The 22356-nt window shown below is 42.5% G+C and overlaps 1 protein-coding gene across 2 annotated transcripts in view; it reads right to left on the bottom strand.

Moving 5' to 3' along the window:
* The window catches only part of MIS18BP1 (MIS18 binding protein 1), a 39267-nt gene extending 20380 nt beyond the window's left edge, over nucleotides 1-18887 (bottom strand). For both annotated transcript variants that reach the window (XM_042445773.1, XM_042445774.1), the window contains exons 1-9: nucleotides 18736-18887; nucleotides 17742-17873; nucleotides 14928-15623; nucleotides 10657-10779; nucleotides 7327-7814; nucleotides 6318-6400; nucleotides 5351-5481; nucleotides 3459-3549; nucleotides 662-819 (exon numbers count right to left, since the gene is read on the bottom strand). In XM_042445773.1, the coding sequence (XP_042301707.1) occupies nucleotides 662-819; nucleotides 3459-3549; nucleotides 5351-5481; nucleotides 6318-6400; nucleotides 7327-7814; nucleotides 10657-10779; nucleotides 14928-15498 (1645 nt within the window). In that variant the 5' untranslated portion in view covers nucleotides 15499-15623; nucleotides 17742-17873; nucleotides 18736-18887. The remainder of the gene's footprint in view (nucleotides 1-661; nucleotides 820-3458; nucleotides 3550-5350; nucleotides 5482-6317; nucleotides 6401-7326; nucleotides 7815-10656; nucleotides 10780-14927; nucleotides 15624-17741; nucleotides 17874-18735) is intronic.
* Between the last annotated feature and the right edge of the window lie 3469 nt (nucleotides 18888-22356).

The raw sequence follows: 22356 nt of genomic DNA on the forward strand, positions 1-22356 counted from the left end.
TGATTTCCTTTAAAAAAAATCCTACTCATTATGAAGAAGGGAGGCACTTATTTCCCAGCAGAGAGGGTCCTGACCTCCTGTAACCTGGGTTATGCACCTCCCATTTGCTCCTGTAGGCAGGGACAAAGAAGACCGGCCCCCTATATGAGGAGGAGCAACCCCCTCTGGGCCTCAGTCTTGTCCTGCCTACGCTCCTAGCAGGTCACACTCCTTCAGCCAGCGAAGTCGTCTCCCTTTTTCCGTCGAAGCGGTCAGTTGTTTTTGTTCTCCTTGGCCTCCCTGCTCCCTCTTCCCTGCCTTTATAAGCTTTATAAGCAGTACTATCATATTGGCCCGTATATAAGTTGACCCAGGATTTTAGAGGCCCTTTGGGGCATAAATTTCTCAATATATTGTTGAGTATATATGGTAAATGAATTTTGTGTTTAGATCTGGGTCCCATCACCAAGATATCTCACTATGTACACATATGCAAATACAGGTATTATGATATCCAGAAAAACTTGAAATCCAAAACACTCCCAATCATTTTCGATGAGAGAGAGAGAGACTCAATGTGTAATGTTAAATTAAAACATGACAAATTCTACTCAACAATGAAGAACAGTGATTACTAACAATCAACATCCTTCAAAGTAAGACAAAGGAAGCATGTACCTACCGAGTTTTTTATTACTCTGCAGGTCTATTACATCATAAGTGACATCTTTCGCTTTCGCCTTTTTCTTGACATCTTTGGGCAGAACTCCCAGTTCTTCCAATCTCTCCATTTCCACAGGATCTTCTCCTTCACTGTCATCCTCACTTCTCCGATCTTTCCTAGTATTCAGAAATTTTGGAGGAAAGGATTAATGACCAGAGCAAGCTGTTTCATAAATTCAAAGGCTCACACACAAAGCATGGAAAGAGACTGGCACCACCAGGAACTCCAGGACAGCTGCTTTCTGAAGCCTCACTGCTCTTCCTTGGCTGTGTGTCCTTGCCACAGGCCAGGAGGCACAGAAAGAGCCTCAGCAGGGCTTCTGCCTGTGCTACACTTGGCAGAGCAATTGTCACAAGCCAGCACTGTTCAGTTGCCAGTGTTGTGACCTGGGCATATAATCCAGAATGTAATCTACTAAAGCCTATAAGAGCATAAGAACTAGTGCAAGCATCCATCATAATGATTCTGAATGATACAGACACACTTTTGCAGGTTTGAAAGTCTGTCTGTATCATTCAGAATCATTATGATGGATGAAGGAATAGAGAGCAGGCTTATCGAATTTGCAGATGGCAACAAATTAGGAGGAGTACTCCAGAGGACAGGATCAACATTCAAAATAACTTTAATAGATTAGAAAGTTGGGCAGGTGAGAAATATAAGATATTGTGCATAGGTAGAAAAGATGAAATGTGCAGACAGAGGAAGAGGGACACCTGGCTTAAGGAGACCTATGCATGTGAAAGGAATCTAGGAGTTCAAATAGACCACAAGTTGAACATGAGTCAACAGTGTGAGGTGGCAGCTAAAAAGGCCAAGGCGATTATAGGCTGCATCAATAGAAATATAGCATCTAGATTGAGGGAAATAATAGTGCCACTGTATTTTGCTTTGGTCAGTCCCCACCTGGAATATTGTGTCCAGTTCTGGGCACCACAATTCAAAAAGGACAATGAGAAACTGGAGCGTGTCCAAAGGAGGGCGAGTAAAATGGTGAAGGGTCTGGAAACCTTGCCCTATGAGGAACGGCTTAGGGAGCTGGGGATGTTTAGCCTGGAGAAGAGAAGGTTAAGAGGTGATATGATAGACCTGTTTAAATATTTGAAGGGAGGCCATATTGAGGAGGGAGCAAGCTTGTTTTCTGCTGCTCCAGAGACTAGGACACAATGGAGCAATGGAGGCAAGCTACTGGAAAAGAGATTCCACCTCAATATTAGGAGGAACTTCCTGACAGTAAAGGCTGTTCGACACTGGAACAAACTCCCTAAGAGTATAGTGGGGTCTCCTTCCTTGGAGGTCTTTAAACAGAGGTTGGATGGCCATCTGTCGGGTATGCTTTGATTGAGATTTCCTGCATGGCAGAAGGGGGTTGGACTGGAGGCCCTTGTAGTCTCTTCCAACTCTACGAGCCTATGATTCTATGAGAGGACCACTTACATTAGTCTGACTGTGAATAGACTTCCCTGTGGCTGTATCCACTAAGAAGGATGTTTACAATCCCTACTGGACCTCAGGTAGGGCTATGAATAAGATCTTTGTTTTAATTGGATGATGAGCAGTGAACACCTTTGGAAAACTGATTAGCTGTGGGCAAAAGATGGATCTGAAAAATTAGACCACCTGTTAGGCGTATCTCTGACATGTGAAGACAGCTGCGCTGTTCCTGAGGAAATCAGAGGCTGATAAATTGCGCCAAGATGCTGGAAAATGCTGGTGATGGTAAGACTCTTCTGAAATAGATATATGTTCATGTGGTAATATACGCTGTTAAGATTGTATGATGCTCAAGATTAACCCTTGAATGCCTAAATATCCACAGAAGTTGTAAACAGATAATACAATTATCAAATGTATTGTTAAGATGGCTAGGAGCATGATACAGGGAACAGAATTGTATATGTATAAAAGCCGTTGTCTACATAATGCCTCTATCCTATGAGAAGTATGAAAAGAACCTGATGATGAGGATGAACCAATGAACATATTTAATGGTTTGGGTTAGGTTCCCAATGTGTTAACCCTTATGAAGTCTATAAAAGACAGAAAAATAAAAACAACCCTAGGAAAATGAACATCTTGATAGCCATACAATGTGATGTAATGAAAGCATGATACCTTACATACTTTGTAATTTATTGTAAAGAAGCTCAGCGCCCAGACTTTTACATGTCTGTGTTTCCCTAAAATATTTATTTGTATGTCTACACATCTACATGTACTGTAATAAACAGCCTAAAATACCACCAGAGAGTATGCTCATTCCCTATGTACATATCCCAAGATTCCAATACTTAAGAATGCTTAGGTCCAACTCATCCTGTTTGGTTTAACTACAATGAGTTGGGCACTCAGGTGACCAGAAGCTGATAAAGATGACACCAGCCAGAATCCAGATTATCTGATAAGTGACAAGGACCCTCAGTCTAAGAGATAGGAATGGGGAACCATGTGGCTTGTTTCCGCCATCGACCAAACCCATGAGTGCATCCTAATCCATTGGCAGGAGGGCTACTTTAGAAACTAGCTGGTCCAAGCGGGAGGTAAGTCAGCAGCAGTCTAGATTGCGCAAGGCTGCACAAGAACAGCAAAGTGAAAATAAAGAGTGTCAGGCCTTTCCCAGCTCCTCTCACACAAAATGGAAGGAAAGGAAGACTTCCAAGTTGTAATTAACAATTAACAACTGTTGTTTGCTATATTGAATCATTTCCTTCATGGCAATTCCAGAATGTAGATGAATGGTCTCAGCCACATTTACCTCCTCAAACTGCGAAGCAGATCATCAACAAGCATTTTCCAGTTTCTTGGAATCCCAGAGTCAAACCTCTTGATGAATGTAGATGGCATTCCTGTTTGAAACACAGGTTCTCTGTTAAGCTTCATACAAATACAGTGGTTCCTCCACATTTGCTGGGATTAGTAGTGAAGGACCCCGTGAATGTGGGGAAAACTGCAAATAAAACAAAACAAAACACTATTCTTTTACCTAAGAGAACACATCTCTAGGAATCTCCAGGTCCTCTAGTGCAACTTTATGGTCAACATCTGCCAGAAACTGATCACAGAATCATGCTGGAGGACCTACAAATGCCTAGAGAAGTGTTTTCTCTAGGAACTTATACCTTCTCCAGCACAACAATAGAGTTGACAATAGTCAACTCCCAGCAGAATTGTGCTGGAGGACTTCGATTCCTAGACAGAACATATTAATCAAAACCAAAAATAATCAAATCTGAAAAAGTCAAAGCCACAAATGTGGAGAACCAACTGTATTATGTTTTTGAGCAGGTATTTCATAGATGTGTGGAGATGGGCTTTTTTTTTTTGTTTGCTCTGGCTGGCAGTTCATTTCCAGGGTCTGTTCAAACCATTTTAAGGCAGAGATGGGGGAACTGTGACCCCCTGAAAATTAATTTTTAAAAAAGGGGGTCAATTTTGAGGCCCTAAATTGAGAAACTAGTCCTGAAACACAGCTGTTTGGTTTCCTTATCCTCCCCAGAACCTTCAAGTGCCTTTTTCTAGTCCAGACCCAGCCCCAAAATGGAACCATACAAAGACCTTTTTACTCTCACAGCCATTTTAAGAACTGTTTTTGGTGCTTTTACATCTCCATACATTTGTTTTCCTGGAGGTTTGTTTGCAGTAGGAGTGTCTTTAATCTTTGCTGCTGGTTCTTTCTTAGTTCTGTAATGTGCTGCCTCTATTTCATTTTATTTGGTATTTTATACCAATTTTTTAAATTCAATTTTTATTTCAAATATTTTATTTCATTTGGTATTTTATATTTTTCACGGCTTATACCCAGTAGCCTTAGTTTGGCAAAATACTGACAAAGTTTAGCTCTGGGTTACTCCCTGGTCTAAAAAAGCAATATGTGAACAAGCAGAAACAGACCTTTTCAAGTTTCTCCAACACACAAATGTGCTATTTCATAAACAAAAGGGGGAAAAGTTACGAGGATGAGGGAGAACGTAAGGCATAAGAAATGCACAACATTTTGAAATTATGCACCACAAGGAGGACATTCTAGGCACAGTCTTGGAAGTTATAATGGCAGTGCCTTGGCACCTATAGGGATTATTTTAGAAAGTCCTTTTAATTCCATGGTCTGTTTAGGGACTGGAATGAGTATGTTTAGCAGCTCAAATGCAATGTGTACTGAAAATACAAATACCTTTTTAAACTATCACATGGCAAAGAATTCTAGGGTGCAACCTTGATGGTTCTGGATCTTTCCAAGATCTAGTCCCCGCCGGCATGACCTTCTTTGGCTGCCGATGGTAAGAGCCAGCCTCAGACTCCAGTCTTTAAAGAGGGAGCTGAAGAATCAGGTGCCTTTAGCCAGGAGGCTCTCATCCAAGATCCAATGGGGACCTGGAAGCGGCACATCACACCCAGCATCAACACCAGGGAGGCTGCCTCGGTTTCTACCAGATTAAATCTCTTCCTGCATTTGAGGAAAGAAGCTGGTTTAAAGAGTGGCAGCACAGACTAACAAGCTCAGAACAAGGGGTAAAGGATGCTTAGTTGGCTGGGGAAGGAAGGAATGAAGAAAGGAAAGAACGATATGCTGAGCAGCACCAAGGAAGTCCATCAGAATACTGCCTGTCATCATCTTCCTTCTCTCCAACAACAGTCCGTGTCTCTTACCTTCCTTCTTCATGATGCTTGCATCTACACGCCCTTCTAAGACATAGATATTTCCAGATAAAGTTTTAACTTGTTTGTGTGCAATTCTTTCCACAATCGCATTGCTGTGCCAATAAATATCATTCATATCTCTAAAAACAAAAGGGACAAAGCAAAGAATTCCCTGCTTACTTTCCCTTAAGGTGCAATTCAGGGAAGTAACACTATGAATCCAGTACAGGGATCTTGGAAGCTTTACCACATCCTCACCTCAAGACATTTGACATGGTAAAGGTTTGAGTATGTGAATGTTTTCCCCACTCTGTAAATACACCTGAACTGGAAGTGCATAATATTTTCTGAACAGAATATTATCTCATAACTACATAAAAGGAAAGATCCTACATGTATGTGTGCAGCTCTGCCTGTGTAGTTCTGCAGCCTCCTACTGCCTGGCAGCTAACAACCCCTGCAATGGGCCCCTACACTGCTGTTTACCAGAAGGGAATCAGGGAGATGGGAGTATTCAGGCCACAGATAGTCAGCTGCTCACTAGTTGGGGTGAGGAGAAATGAGGGAACACTTTCAAATGGAGCACACCTGCCTATTCCTTCCCACGAGAGCCCAGAGTCACTGGATCTCCCTGGTTTGACTCACCACCCCCTTCCCTGCTGCGAGAAGGAGCAGCAGCCGTCCTTCTCAGGGTTTGACAGGTACTGGACAGTGGAGGATTTTTGGATGGAGGGCAAGAGCAAGAGGATAGCCCTCTAGGGACTTACACACTAACAGGGCACCAGCCCATGAGCATATATATAGCACAGATGATATATTTGCTCCTTTCAAGGCAAAAGCAATACTCTTTTGCTCCCACTTCATAATGACAAAACTGAGGGCCACTGAAGGAACTTAGCAGTAGATTCCACAGTCCAAATCAGGCTAGGTAAAAAAACATTTGAACGTTAGTAAAAAAATGAAGAGAGCCACTTGCCTCCTTTTCCCTTCCAGGCAAACAGCTGTATTGTTGTTGATCACCTTGATTCTCCATTCACTGATATGGATCCTCTGCTGTTCCTTTACGATCAAAATTAGGAAATTAATTGAGGGTTACAATTGTTTCTGCCATCAGCAAAGACAAGAGCTTGATTAACAGTAATTTGGAGCCTAGTCACCCAATCCCAAATGCAAATATATTGAACACACAACAAAGCAGCGGTGATGAAAGACCAACAGATCTTGTCTGCTGATCCCAAATGGCAAAAAACAGGAGCAGTAGTTGTGCCTAACAGAATTTGCTTGTTCAAAAGTCCATGCAGGGGGGAAACGTGTGAGATACAGTGGGCCCTCGGTATCCACGGGGGATCTGTTCTGGACCACCCTGCAGATACCAAAATCCATGGATGCTCAAGTCCAATCCTGAAAGAGGGAGGGACAGGGGGAACAAGGGGATGGAACAGGCTCATGCTCTCTCTTTCTTCTTCCTGTCTGTGAACTGGCTGGGTTGAGAGAGCCCTGGGCATGCCCAGAAATGCCAGTGGCTGAACCAGGCCAGGCCAGACTGCACAACTGCTGAGGGAGCCAGCAGAGAAGCGCTCCTTCTTCTCCAGGGCAGCGCCGACTAAGAGGAGGTGGCAGAGGCCTTTAAGACGAACAAAATGGCCACAGTCGGGGAGGCAGCAGAAGGAGGGGGGATGGAGTTGCCCCAGGAGTGAAAAATAGAAGCAGGTTTGTGGCTCACCACCACTGAGGACAATGGCACTTTGCCCCCCTGCCCTCCCAAGCTACCTTGCCGCTCTTCTTCCTCTTCTTTGCTGCCTCCTCCTCCTCTTCCCCCATTGCCATGGCTCTTTCTTCTCCTCTTCCACCATCACTGTTGTCTTCCTCCTCGTCACCCCGCCCCCTCCACCTTCCTCCTCCTTTTCTTTGCCCTTCCTCCTCCTTTTTCTCTTCCCTGACCCCGCAAGCAAAAGAATACTATTTAATACAAGACAACTTCTTACCACTTTGTTGCCATCACTGGCTTTGTCAGCATAAGGAGTAGCCATAGGGGGCTTGCAAGCAGTCCCGCCTGTTTTTTGTTTCCTTGGTATGTGGACTTTTGGCGTACCAAAAATAATATCGCACAAGTGCTGTGAAGGCATCTGAGACCCCAGTCCCAACACTGGTTGTCCTCCAGGGCCAAATTTCTCACTGGATAGGTGCGCTGCTCTTCTTTCTTGGGATAGCCTTCTAGGTGCCACTTCTTCTAAGGGTTGCGCAGGCTTAATAGGACCACAGCTCATGTCCATAACATCAACTGTCAGATTGAAAGTCTCACATCCTGGATCAACTGGTTCCACGATAAATGTATCATCCTGAGAGACAGGAGCATTTATACACTCTCCATTCAGATCATTTAACTGCGGGGCTAAATTGGATGTGACTGAAGGTGGCTTCAGTGCTGCTGAAGGAGGGTCATTCTGCTTGGTTTGGCAAACTGGAGCATCTACTACAGAAAATTCAAGAAAAACAAATGATCACTAACACTTCAACATTAGTTAATGTGTATCCACCTACCCACAGATTTTGGCTCCTACAACCATTCTTTTTGCTGCAATCCGTATATGCCATGCACAACTCCGGCAAAAGCAACCAGAGTATGCATGTACGCTTGCTTATGTATCTATCTGTTTATTTGCACATTCTGAGATCCACAAGGTTTCCATTTCAATCCAACCCATAGTGAGTGCCATTGAATCCTCCACATACGACTTGCCCAAGTTTCTGGCTACACAATTACAAACCCATATGGGCCAACCCCCCCCCCCCCCCACACACGTTACATCAAGGACTCAGCTCATTTCATAGAAAAACCAACAACCTCGAACTCAAACCCAGAGACAGACTAATCAGCTTTGATGTGGTCTCCTTCTTCACCAAAATCCCCAAAGTCCCCATCAAAGGAGTCACAGACAAAATAGGGAAAGTGGTGAGGAAACACAACCTCCAAATGGTTTACAAACCGACCAAGAAAATCTAGCAAATGCTGCGCTCAGCAGACAGGAAAGACGCTCTTATGGCCCCAGGAGTTTACCGCATGCTGTGAAGCTGTGGGCAAGTTTACATAGGGACCACCAAACTCAGTGTTCAAACACGAATCAAGGAACATGAGAGACACTGCAGACTGGGTCAGCTAGAAAAATCAGCCATAGTACAACATGTTATAAACCATCCTGGGCATAAAATGCTGTTTGAAAACGCTGAAATTCTGGACCATACCAATAACTAACAGGTCAGAACACACAGGGAAGCCATTGTAATCCACAAACACCTGGACAACAACAAAGAAGAAACCGTTAAAGTGACCAAAGTTTGGCTAACAGTCCCGAAAAACACCAAAGTCAAGACCCAGCTCATGCAAATGAAAACCACCCAGCATCAGGGTTTTTCCCAGTAGACAATGGATCATTAACTTAACCATTCAACAACAGAACAATACATGTCTCCAGATGATCTTCCCAGCAGCTTCATGTAAATGTTAAACAGACTCCACTACACTCCAGAGGGGTTTCTCACTGTTGAACAGCTGTTACTGTCAGGAAGGTCCTCCTAATGTTGAGGTGGAATCTCTTTTGCTGGAGCTTGCATCCATTGTTCTGGGTCCTGTTCTCTGGAGCAGCAGAAAACAAGCTTGCTCCCTCCTCAATATGACATCCCTTCAAGTATTTAAACAGGGCTGTCATATTACTTCTTAACTTTCTCTTCTCCAGACTAAACATCCCCAGCTCCCTGAGTCGTTCCTCATAGGGCTTCAGGGTTTCCAGACCTTTCACCATTTTAGTCGCCCTCCTTTGGACACATGGCTCCAGTTTCTCAATGTCCTTTTTTATTTGTGGTGCCCAGAACTGGACACAATATTCCAGGTGGGGCCTGACCAAAGCAGAATAGAGTGGCACTATTACTTGCCTTGATCTAGACACTATACTTCTATTGATGCAGCCTAAAATCGCATTGGCCTTTTTAGCTGCCACACTGCACTGTTGACTCATGTTCATCTTTTGGTCTACTTTCGACTCCTAGATCCCTTTCACATGTAGTCTTATTCAGCCAGGTGTCCTGCATCCTGTATCTATGCATTTTGTTTTTCAGCCCTAAGTGCAGTACCTTACATTTCTCCGTATTGAATTTCATTTTGTTAGCTATGTACAGAACAAGAGTTGAATTATGCTCCTTCAAATCTCAAACAGTTTCTTTATCTGTTCTGTAAAACAGGATCCCAGAAATGTCACATTTGCTTATTGGGGATAACAGCCTTGTGGGCCAAGAAAACTTTTGTAACAGAAATTTCAGGAAACTTAGATTTCTAGGATTGGCAGATCAATAGGATTGGCAAGAGGACCTAGTAATTGAAAATCCATAAGTTTATTTCCAGTTGTCAACAGAGGAAAACATTGAACTCAGTGGAATTCAAGTTCCAAAAAGCTGAGAACCCCGAACAAGACAAAATGGCTCTTTTTATATTATTCAAGACAAAGAAGCTTCTTCAATACACCTGATTGGCTAATTACAATTTAAACATATAGAATTCTTACAATCAGAACAGAAATACATGCATACATTAAAACTGCATCATCACTATTTACCCCTCCTTTAGGAATTCAGTGGAATTCATCCTAACCTTGCTTCTGAATGTCTTTATCTCAGTAGTTTATGTTATGTCTTTCTTACTGGTGCCAGCTTCCATTCAGGTCAAGATGCCCTCACTATTCCTTTCCTCTAGTTTTCCTAAACTCCAAGCCTTTATTTCAAAAACCATCTCTCTGGCTGACAAAGGTGACTCCATCTTTCTATAGTTTTTATATTTCAAAAAGGAATTTCCACCACACTTTCAAACCTTTTTCTCCACCAAATATTGAAAAAGGAGTCATGCCACCAGGTTTTGGTCCTTTGGGGAATGCTGTACTGAATACCAAAGGCCTGGTTCTGTGAAAAAGTATTTAAGTGGAGATACATGGCACCATTCCTGCCAGATGAACTAGAAAGAACAAGTAGCTTGTAACAAGTAATTTTTCAAGAAGTAGGACCGGGCAATAAACATCTACTGTAATATTTCACTGAGCAAATTAATTTCATTAGTAGTTTTCAATGCCACTGCAATGCAACACAGAAATGTATGCCCATAAATTGTTTAAGTTTCTTTATATGGTTTTGATAGAAAGGGAATAAAAACTGAACATTCCTTTCTTCACTAAGAAGGAATGCTTTCTTTCTGGATTTACTAGGTGTTCTGAAGAATGAAAGAGACAGCTCCCCTAAACACACAAAATCACAAAGGTCTTGGGGAGAAGTACCTCTTTGCACCAGTTTCTGCCGCAACTTCTGCTTTACGCGTGAGAAGAACCTGTGAGGAGATTTGAAAGCCTGAGAACCTGCAACTGGACCACATGTATTTCTGTTCACTCCAATACTGGACACTGGAACAGAACAGAGAAACACTTTGTAGGCTCTCAAATCCAGGAACAAGGAGGACTTGTAACACGTAATTCTCAACAGCCCTAAGACTCTCCGTTTAAAATACAGAGAGATAGTGTAGGACCTTTGAGACTAACGGAAAGAAAGAAATTGGCAGCATGAGCTTTCATACACTTCAATCTACTTCCTCAGATGCACTTAAGTCTACGAAAGCTCATGCTGCCAATTTCTTTCTTTCCATTAGTCTCAAAGGTGCTACAATATTTGGATTCAAAATATCCATATGTGTGTGTGCCTTCAAGCTGCCTGTCAATTTATGGCAACCTCATAATTTCATAGGCTTTTCTTAGGCAAGGAACACTCACAAAGTGATTTTTCTTTTCTCTCATATCTAGCCTACAGCATCTGATATTCATTGCAAGTCTCCCATCCAAGTGCTAATCAGGCCTAAAACTGCTTAGCTTCAAAGATCTAATGGCACTTGGTGCCTTTAAGGTATTTGAGGCCCCTTAAAAGCTTTCATGGCAATATAGAATCAAAATACTGTAATGGAAAACTGGTCATAGTGAGGAAACGCAGGTGTCTCTGGGGAGAACCCTCTCCAATAACTTGGATTCCTGCCTGACTGGGCTGGAGATAAACCCAAACGTGGTGGATTGGTCCACCTGCTCATCCAAGAATGACTTAGCTGAACTATTTCCCCAACATTCCCCATTTCTGTTTTGATTCCTTTGCGAAAAAGCAGAATATAAATACATTTTATTGATATTATTATTATTATTTCACTGTAGGTTAAAACTCATGCACCAGCTGAAGCTGCTCCTTAAGGCATCAGGTAAAACTACAGTGACACAGAGTTTGAGGAGATCTCATTCGGACTATTGCAACACACTGTATGTGGGTCTGTCTCTGGAAACTTGATGGAAACTTCAGCAGCCCCAAAATGCTGCAGCTGGAACGCTGGCTTGGTCCAGTGACAGGGAGCAGATCACTTCCATGTGGAAACAGCTTTGCCGGCTACCAGTTCTTTTCCAGACAAAGTGCATTCTTAAAAAACGTATTATCCATCATTCAAATAATATACTTAGGCCTGTTACAGACAGCCAAAATAAAGCTGCTTCGAGTCACTTTGGAGGTATGGTATTTCAGTGATGCATGAGTCCTAAGAGTCTGGAAGCTTCACCAAAGCTGCACTCCAGTCCTTAGGACTGGTGGCTTTGGTGCGGCTTTTGGACACTTAGGACGCATGTATCATTGAAATACCATACCTCCAAAGTGACTCAAAGCAGCTTTATTTTGGCTGTCTGTAACAGGCCATAGTTTCTATATACAAATGGCATTAGAGGAGTTTCCTTTCTTTTCTCCCCTCCCCTCCTCCTTCTTTCTTATCTTCAACGCTGGGTTCACTGTAGTTAACCACTATCTTATTATACATTCTTCCTTTTCTAAGTTTTCAAAACTTCTGACCTCTTCATAAACAAATTTCTTATATATAAAGCAGATTACAACAATAAAACAAGATATAGTTAAAATTCCAAAAAACTCTATCCCTCCTCCCAGTATGAAAACATAATGATACTAAAACGAGATTAAACCAGAGATATTAAAACAATAGTATAAAATCAGAGTTAAAATCAGTAGAAGATTTGTAAAAAAAGAACTGTATAGCAGGGGTCCAGATGGAATGGAAAAAGGGATGGAGAAAAGAGAAGTGGAGGGGCAGGAAAATAGAGGTGTTCCTAGTCTGGAAAGGCCTTCCCTATTCCTCCATTACCACGTGTTCTTCTATAATCTTACTCATTGTGTCGATTATGTCACTGGTTGCTTTAATATTTTCTAATTCTTTGCAGATATTATGTATAGCTCTGTTATACACAACTTTATATATAATCTGGTGACAGACTAGTCACATTTTGCTTTCCCTTCAAACTAGGGGCTGTTGATCCATCTTTAGTTTTTTCTGGGTTTTTCAGGCTATATGGTCATGTTCTAGAAGAGTTATTATTCATGTTGGATGTTAATCCATCTCTCTGACAAAATGGAATCACTGGATTCCATTCTTTCCCCCAATTTTTGGTCCAGTTCAAAGTGCTGGTCATGACCTACAAAGCCCCATACATCTTAGGTCCAGAGTCTGGACTCCAGACTGCCTGAAGGACTGTATCTCCCTGTATTAACTGGCCAGAGTTCTGAGCTCCTCAGGGAAGGGCTTGCTCTGGGTCCCACAGACAGACTGCTTTGGGGAGGACACCCTTCCTCAGGAAGCTAGGCTGGCCTTCTTCCTGGTCTCCTTTCAATGGCAGGCAATCTTTCGGTTTAAGCTGGCTTTTAATGTACAATTGCTTGCAGGGAGGCTTTTTATTGGGGGATCTGCTTTATTTTTACGTCTTAAATTATTTTCTACTGGCTCACCGTGATGATTTTTAATTGTTTTAAAAATTTTATTGTTAGGATTTAATTGATTTTATTGGGGGGGGGGGGTTTCCACTTCAGGGGAAGGTGTTGTACAAATGAAATAAATAGTAAAAATAAGTAAAATTTTTGTTTGCTGTGTAGAACCACCGGGATCTACTCCTGTCTCCACAAGCGACTGCTGCAAATGCTACGGTTATGGTGATGGGAGACACATCATCCAAATGTGGTTTGAGGCAGACCTGTGTGAACAAAACAGGGCTGGAAGGGCTCAAAGATAAAAATGAGAAGTAATACCAAGTAAGAAACAGTGGTACATGCGCTGATAACCTCTCGTCTGGACTTCTGCAATGCGCTCTACATGGGGCTACATTTGTACCAAGCTCAGAAGCTTCAATTGATCCAAAATGCTGCAGCCAGATTGGTCACAGGTACATCTAGATCTTACCATATTACTCCAATATTAAAATCATTACACTGGCTGCCGATCAGCTTCCGGGCACAAGACAAAGTGTTGGTTATCACCTTTAAAGCCCTACATGGCTTGGGCCCGAGTTACTTGAGGGAACGCCTCTCCCGACACAATCCACCCCAAACTCTCAGGACATCCGGGAAGAATTTATTGGAATATACAAAGACCAGACTAATCTCAACTTCCCATAAAGTGTTCACAGCCACGGCCCCCACACTTTGGAACAGATCCATCTCATCATCACCTTAGAAGCCTTTAAGAAGGCACTTGAGGCGGGCCTATCCACCTGATCTTTTATAGTGGATCTTATAGAATTTTTTACACCTGATTCAACAGTACGATGATTTGGCTTCGTTAATGATTGTACTGCATCTTGGTGTGTTTTAATTGATGATTTTATCGGTTGTAATCCCACCTCGATCCACAAGGAGAGGCGGGAAATACATATAAATATTATTATTATTATTAATTATTATTATTATTATTATTACAGCAAAGTGGAGAAGAAAACAATGGATGAAGAAGGAATGGGAAGAGTGGGTAACAATACAGTGAAAGGGAATGGACAAAAAGGCAGTTCTTTAGAGCAAAAGTGGAATCAACCCCAGGTAGCACCGTTTTTATCTGGGAGCCCTAGTAACCAGAGTGATGATAACAGACAAAGAACCATCTTTTCAGTTTTGTCCCAAACAAAAGCTTATTTATTTACGGCATGATTTTCTCCCCACAAGGAGCTCAAGCTGACCCACAACATAGGATTAAACCATTAAATAAACTACCCTGTTAATATATTTCAGAGGAAGGCAATAGCAAATCACCTGAGTATTCCTTGCTTAAGAAAATCCTGTGAAACTGATGAGGCTGCCATGCCTTGAATGGCAACTTGAAAGCACATAAACACAAACATTAAAAACTGAACTATCTGAGGACAATTAAAAAGCATTTCAGAGACAGCAATGTGGACAGCAGTACAGCACCCTGGTCCCTTTGGAAATGCTTCTGCAAGAACCTCCTCTACAGAAATAAACCAGTTTGACACTACTTTAACTGCCATGGCCCAATGCTATGGACTTCTGACAACTGTAGTTAGTTGTGGCACCAGGACTCTATGACAGAGAAGGCTAGAAAAATCTCACCAAATTACAATGCCCCAAATTCCATAGCATGAAGCCCTGGCAGTTAAAGCAGTATCAAACTGGATGATTTCTTCAATGCAGATGCAACTACAGAGGGAGCCCTTTTCTGGAGCGAAATGAAAGAGCAAACCTTTTCCCACTTGGGGCTCTCCAAGAGGCTTCTCAGCCAAGTCTTCCTTTGGTTTGTCATCTTCAGCTTTTGGGATCTTGCCTTGTCTTCCCAAACGGTCGGAACATCTCTCAGGGGTGAGGATGTAATCTGCAGTGCTGTTTGTGTCCAGTAACTTCCTTTCTTGAGCCTTAAGGGCTGTCCTGGCCTTCATTCTTAAAAAGATTTTTGCCGGAGACTCAAAAGGCATCTGCTCGCCAGCCTTGCGTTTGAGAAAGCTATTCTGCCTCAGTGGCACAGCCTCCTGGTTCACACAAGACAAAGGTGGTGCCGATCCTTCAGCAACTGGCTTTATCTCACTGAGGTCAATGAATTCTTTATCACAAGAGCCACCAGCTATTAAAGTGGACTGGAAGATGTTTCCCTTTTTAATCTCTTTTTCCAAGCAAACATTTTTATGGTCAAGAACCACTGCAGGAAAAATAGTTTGTTTAGCAGATGAACCACAAGTCCCATCCACCTGATATTTCACCAGGTCTTTTAGAGGCGTGCCTCCAGGGATGAGGCTGAGGGGAATGGCCTTCCAGGACATTCTCCTCTTCTACCAGAAGGGAAGGCGTGCATCGAAATCCCATCAACTTGGAATGAGGCTGCAAGCACCCTGGCAAACCATTACTCTTTCTTTTTCCTTCAACAGCAAATTCCTTCAACTTGACTCTAAATTATAAAAAGAGAAAGGAACTGAGCCACGAATGCCAACGTTATGTCTTCACATCTAATCTAAAAAAGAAAATCCATGTGGTTAGTTATTGTGTTTAAGAATGGTTAACACAAGAAAGAATGTTACAATGCCCCCCTCCATTCACTGAAAGTGGGAAAACCTTAAATCAAACAAACACTATTCTTTTTACCTAAAAGAACACCTCTCAAGGAATCTCCAGGTCCTCCAGAGCAACTCTATGGTCATCATCACATGGACATGGACCATAGAATCACACGGCAGGGCCTAGAAATGCCCAGGGAAATGTTTTCTCTAGGGATTTCTAGGTCCTCCAGTGTAACTCTATTGTCAGCTTCAAGCAAAGTCACGCTGGAGGACCTAGATTCCTAGAGAGAAGATATCCAGATCCACAGAAGTCAAAGCCACAGATGTGGGTATTTGACTGTATTTGCATCAGACTCAAAAGATACTTTTTGAAAGTATTTCCATCAGATAGAAAAGAGATACTTCTTTATATCCCATTTTTCAGGATACAAATTTTGCCAAGCTGGTTTATGTCACATCGCAAATGATATTGCCAGTGTAACATGAACAATATTAAAAGATAGCAAGTTACAAGAATGCTCTTAACTCCAGACGTAGCTGGAAATAATAACTGTTTGCAGAGGAAGGAAGAGCAGTTTGGTTGGAATATAGCCTCAAATAGCCTTCTCTGCCTCTCTGAAGCAGACCAAATTATTCCCAGAAAAGGCAAGAAACCATGGCAGAAGCAAGTACGCCTTGACTGTGGTGACTCTTAAGGAGAGTGTTTTAGTATATTAGTGTGTCATTTTAGTATTTTACGGTGCAGTGTTTGATTGTCCATTTTTGATTATATGTTTGACATTCCACCCTTTGGGGGAAAGGACGTTATAAACAAACATTATGATTATCTTGCTGCAATCTTTTAACTATTGTAGTTGCAAACTACGGACAGCCTGATGCAGAGGCCTGGTACTGCACCAGGAGGACAGAAGGCACACAGCTATTGATCTTTCAAAACACTCCAAAAGAACATATCATTGCATGACGCTAAGCTTTTGTGGACTGAAGTCCAGTTTTGTGAAGGCTTTGAAGAGTGTGCTCAACTGTTTTAATTTTACTGTTTCTAAAAGCCTGGGAATTGTAGTTTATTGTGGCACAAGAGCTGTCTGACAGAGAAGGCTAAATGTCTCACAAAACTACAGATTTTAATAAGCCCTTAGCACTGAGCCAGGGCAGTTAAAGAGGTCTCAAACCGGCTTATTTCTGCAGCCCTACATTCATGGACAGGATCAAAATGGTCCAAAACTCCAGCTAGTAACTCCCGGCGGAGATGAACATAAGACAGACAGGTTTTCTGCACAAGAAAACAGCTCTTGAAGTAAAGAGTTTGCCCACAGAAAACGGCACAACGCTGTGCCCCAGTTTGGAACATTGTTTGGAAAGGACTGTGAAATCGAGAGAAATATAAGCTGGATGGGGTTTTTGCACAAGAAGACAGCTCTTGAGGTAAAAGGGTTATGGTGCTGTGCCCCAGTCTAAGGAATCGTTCTGAAACGATAAAACTTTCAGGTTCATTATGCATTATGCATTGTGATGCTAGTGTACAAAGGGGACACTTTCTCTTCATCCGCTGCCAGACGGTGGGTGGAAAGACCTGCTGGAGGAGATTCAGCAGCTGAATGCACGGTCAGAATTTAAAACAGCATTAAAGAGCAGTCTCTTCCGGCAGCACTATTGAGATTATTTTTAACTTGTGAATATTAAATGTGGATTGTTTTAATATGTAAACATCTTGTTTGTCCTTTTAACTGATGTGTGCTTTAACTAATGTCTTTCAAACTGATGCCTATCTTTATCAATACCTGGAGATCTTGTAGCACCTCTGAGACTGAGAAAGAAATTGGCAGCCGGAGCTTCCGTAGACTTCAGTCTACTTCCTCAGATGCATTTGAGGAATGTGCATCTACATCTGAGGAAGTAACTTAGGTCTACAAAAGCTGCTGCCGCCGCCACTTTCTTCCTTTCCGTTAGTCTCAAAGGTGCTACAAGATCTCTCCAATTATTGATTCTACAGACAAACATGGCTATACCTTTGAATTGTGTCTTTATCAATGTTGTTCATGTCCTTATTCTTGTCTCTCGCTGTTGATTTGTCGTTCACTCATGTCTGCTAAACTCAGTAGCCGTTCCTCTACCGATGGGGCTCCCGATCACAGACTTTTCTAAAAGGAAAGATAAGATGCAAAATATTAAGGAGTGAGCTGAACAGAAACAGGGAAATCATAGGACAGTCAGAGACCTTTTCAAGCTGATTATTAAAGGGTCTAGTTTAAATTGTGATTTTTAAACCTGGGTTATTCTAAGGCCTGTCTTATTTGTTCTGGTCTGGATTCCTGCCAAGTGGGGTTGGACCTGGTAACCCTTAAGGTCTCTTCAGCCTCCCCAGTTTGTGAAGCTGTCCATGTGTTGTTGGCACAAAACAACAACAACTTGGTGGAGTGGTTTGTGTGTTGGGCTATGACAGTCCTGGGTTCGAATCCCTGCTTGGCAATGGAATCCCACTGGGTGACCTTTGGCAAGTCATTTTATAAACACATGTACACTATACTGTGTATATGTGTGTGTGTGTATGTACACACACACACCATACACATACAATATATACTCTCTCTCTCTCTCTCTCTCTCTATATATATATATATATATACACACACACACACACACACACACACTCTCTCTCTCTCTCTCTTATACATACACAATACACATATGGGGCGAGGGAGATATATTTGCTTCCCAAAATTCCTCTTCCCCTTCCCAAAGGGGCCGAAAACAACACCCCTGGGGGGGGGGCCTCCCCCCCCCCCCTCCGTGCTGTTCTCCTTATTCTTATTTTGTACATGAATAAATGGCCCCCAAGCGGTGTCCTCCTTTAATAAGAGCTTTTGGACTCCATCTCCCAGAAGCCTCAGCCCTGTCGGCCAACAGTCTGGGATTCTGGGAGCTGGAGTCCCTCCCCTCTAAAATGATTAAATACCGGGCCTGTATGTCTCCCTCTCGCCGGAGCCTCCGCTTCCTTCCTACCTTCTTCGCCTCTGTCTCTCCGCCGCCGTTTCCCCTTCAACGGCCACCGCGTTCGAATTCCCCGCGCGCCGCCTCTGATTGGATGAAGGGCGGAAGTGGCGTCACCGCGTCGTCCTCGCCGCCGGAAGTAACCCTGCCGGCCATTTTGGAGACTGGCATGAAAGGGCGGAGCTGAGGGAAGAAGCCAACTGCCGGCCTCTCATACAATGGAATCACCTGAAATGAGAGTAATTTAATATATATATATAACGGCAGCATAGGGGAGGGGCAGTAGAATACGTATTTAGGGTTAAGGTGGTCCCAAGTCTGTGCCCTTTAAGAGACTTTGGACTTTAGCTCCCAGAAGCCTCAGCCATATTGGCCAATAAGTGTGGCTTCCGGGAGCTGAAGTCCAAAAGCCCTCAAGAAACGAAACGAAGCGGGCCCCTGTTCGGATGGCGGGCTTTGTTTGGGTGCCCCCGACTCTCACTCACAGGAGGGGGGGGTCTGAATCTTCGCGCATGCGCATTCTTTTTCACCCCCTTGGCCCGGGGAAATGGTTTAGCCCGAGGCAAGCTAAGAGTCAGACCGTTCTTTCCCCGACTGTTTCCCCCCGCGCTGTGCAATGGAACCGTCCGCAGGCATCAAGGAGAATGATAATAATAATAATAATAAAGTAAAATATTTATTTAATGTTTATATTATATTAAATATAGTATAAAATAATAATAATAATAATAGTCATATATAAAAGATAATAATAACAATAAGGGCTTTGTGTTCCAGAGAATGTAGCCTCCATTTGGCCCTAGGAGCTACTCAGATTTGGGCAAACCTTTTCTAAGTGTATGTTATGGATTGTTATTGTTTAATTCTGTGTTAACGTTAAAGCCAAAGGTTAATGTTAAATGTTAGACTTTGTATCGTGTTTTTTGGCTTCTCTCTCTTTGTGTGTGTGTGTATATATATATATATATATATATATATATCGGTTTTATTTCCAGCAAAATAAAAATGCAGAAAAAGAAAAGAAATTTATATATATATATATATATAGAGAGAGAGAGAGAGAGAGAGAGCATATACATGATTATATAATTATAATTGTCTGTGTGTGTGTCCATATATTATTATTATTATTAACCTTTATTTATAAAGCGCTGTAAGTTTACACAGCGCTGTACATCAATTTATATATATATAATTTTTTCCCAACAAAAGAAAAATATAGAAAGAAAAGAAAGGAAATAAAAGAAATTATATATATCTATATATACACACACACAAGCATAGACATAATTATATCCTTATATTTGTGTGTGTGTTATTTCCAGCCAAAGGAAAACGCAGACCTGCATCCCAGAACATGGGGGACCCTCTCATGGGTTTTGGGGCTCTGTCTCCATGTTCAGAAGAGCTCCTTCTGATCTTTCTCTGTGGCTTTGGCATCTTCATCATTTTAAAGAAAATCTTGGAGAATGAGTAAAATGCCAAAGGACTGGAGACAAGCAAGCATTATTCCCCAAGAAGGAGATCATCATCATCATCCTCATCATCATCCAGAGAACTACAGGCCAGTCAGACTATACCTCTATACCAGTAAAACTATTACAGTAAATGAACTATATAAGAGTCCATCCGCAAGTATCTTGACAATGCAGGGACCAGTAGAAGGGTTTGTCAAGAACAGGTCCTGCCAAACTAACCTCTGTCTGTTTTTGATCTGATCACTAGTTTAGTAGATGGTGAGGATGCTGTAGATATAATATTATCTTGATTTGAGCAAAGCATTTGAGAAGGTCTCCCATGATATTTTGATTAGCAAACTGGCTAAATATGGAATAAATGGAAACACCATCAGATGGATCCATAATTGAGCTGGCATCACTGGCTGTATTGAACACTGGAGGGAAGTCTTAAGTCGAGGGCTACAAGGGTCTGTCCTGGGGCTGATGCTCTTCAACATTTAGTTATTTAGATGACTGATCCCATCCAATTCTGTGATTCTATGAAGTCTGGCTGCATGGCTAATCTCTACCATGTCAAGAAGGCTGATGAGAACAGTCTGCTTTTCCAGGCTGATAAGCTATCCAGACATGGCAATGCAAATACTACTGGTAAGAGAAACAACTAGGCTATGCTAAATGAATATGGCCGGTTACACACCGGCAGTTGGGACGTCCGCAGGACGTCCCATTTTAAAAAGGGGGAGTCTCTTCTAGACACCCCTGGGTCTAATACGGACTGTGTCCGTACAATGTGGCACTGGCCCTTCTACATGGCCGGTGCCATATTGACGTATCAGATGCTGAGCGTCCGAACGTCGCACGGCGCTAATGACGTCACGAATGCGCCCTTGGCGCTTCGCAACGTCATCAGTGTGCCGCAGAAAGAAGCTCCATTTTGGAGCTTCTTTTTTGCTCCGCGCGGGAGCCGCACCGTGTGGCTGCTGCGGCTCCCGCGCGGAGCAGGCGGCTACGGCAGACCACCTCAAAGTGGCAGTCTATAACCCGCATATATTTCTTTTCATGATTGTAATGGATGCTCATTACGGATGCATGTAACGGATACTGCTAGATATAGCAATGCTCAAGGATATCAACCCTCAGAAGCAACTGCTTCCACAGATGCCTGTAGATATATATAGTTTCTCAAACAGAAGAGATTATATAAATGGCTGAGTTATATCATCTAAGATGGTACATTTCTCTATGGGTTAACTAGAGAATGTGTGCTAGAGAGATACAGAAATAATTTTTTTTATGAAAGTGTAACATCACACTTGCCATATATTGGATTATACTGTAATATAACACAGTGGAAGTATGATGCCTTACTTGAAATGCATAAGTAATGACAGCCATGTGCCCAGATGTTAACATGTCTGTGTTTCTCCCTGAGGGGAGTGTTCATGTTTGTATATTTATGACTGTTCAAAAGATGACCAGAGAGCTATCTTATGCTTCTGTATAAATATCCTGAGATTCCAATACTTAAGAATGCTTAAATGGAGTACTGACTGAATCTGTTAGTCTGGATTAAGATGCAAAGGCATCTTGTAGCATCTTTGAGACTAATTAAGAGAAAGATGTTGATAGCATAAGCTTTCATGGACTCAAGTCTACAGAAGCTGATGCTACCAACTTCTTTTAGTTAGGAGATTATCACATTACTAGTAAACCTGATTTACCTTTCCCGAGTTATATTTGAATTCAAGATGCAGCTGAGTATGATTGCATGGACTTTGCAGCTATTGCCACCTTCCTACTGCAACAAGGTAAAAATCCGTCAGCTGGCTGATTTGCAAAGCTGGGTAGCTCCCGAAAGTGAAAAGCAGCTGGCTGAGGATGGATTTTACCTGAGTTTTTGCCTAGATGCAGTCGGGAGGCGGCAGCGATGGCAAAATCCATGTGATAATACCCGGCTGCATCCCAAATTTGAATGTAACTCAGAAGAGGTAAATTGAGTTTATTAGTAATGAGATAAGCTCTATAGTCTGAAAGGTGCTACAAGATCTCTTGGAGCAGCGGTCGACAACCTCCGGCCCTCGGGCCAGATGCGACCCGCGGAGGCCTTTCGGCCTGCCCCTGCCACCGCCACCACTGATTGCGGCTTTTCCCGGCTCCCGGGCACTGCCATTTT

Source organism: Sceloporus undulatus, chromosome 1, assembly GCF_019175285.1.
Source record: "Sceloporus undulatus isolate JIND9_A2432 ecotype Alabama chromosome 1, SceUnd_v1.1, whole genome shotgun sequence".
Taxonomy (NCBI): Eukaryota; Metazoa; Chordata; class Lepidosauria; order Squamata; family Phrynosomatidae; genus Sceloporus; species Sceloporus undulatus.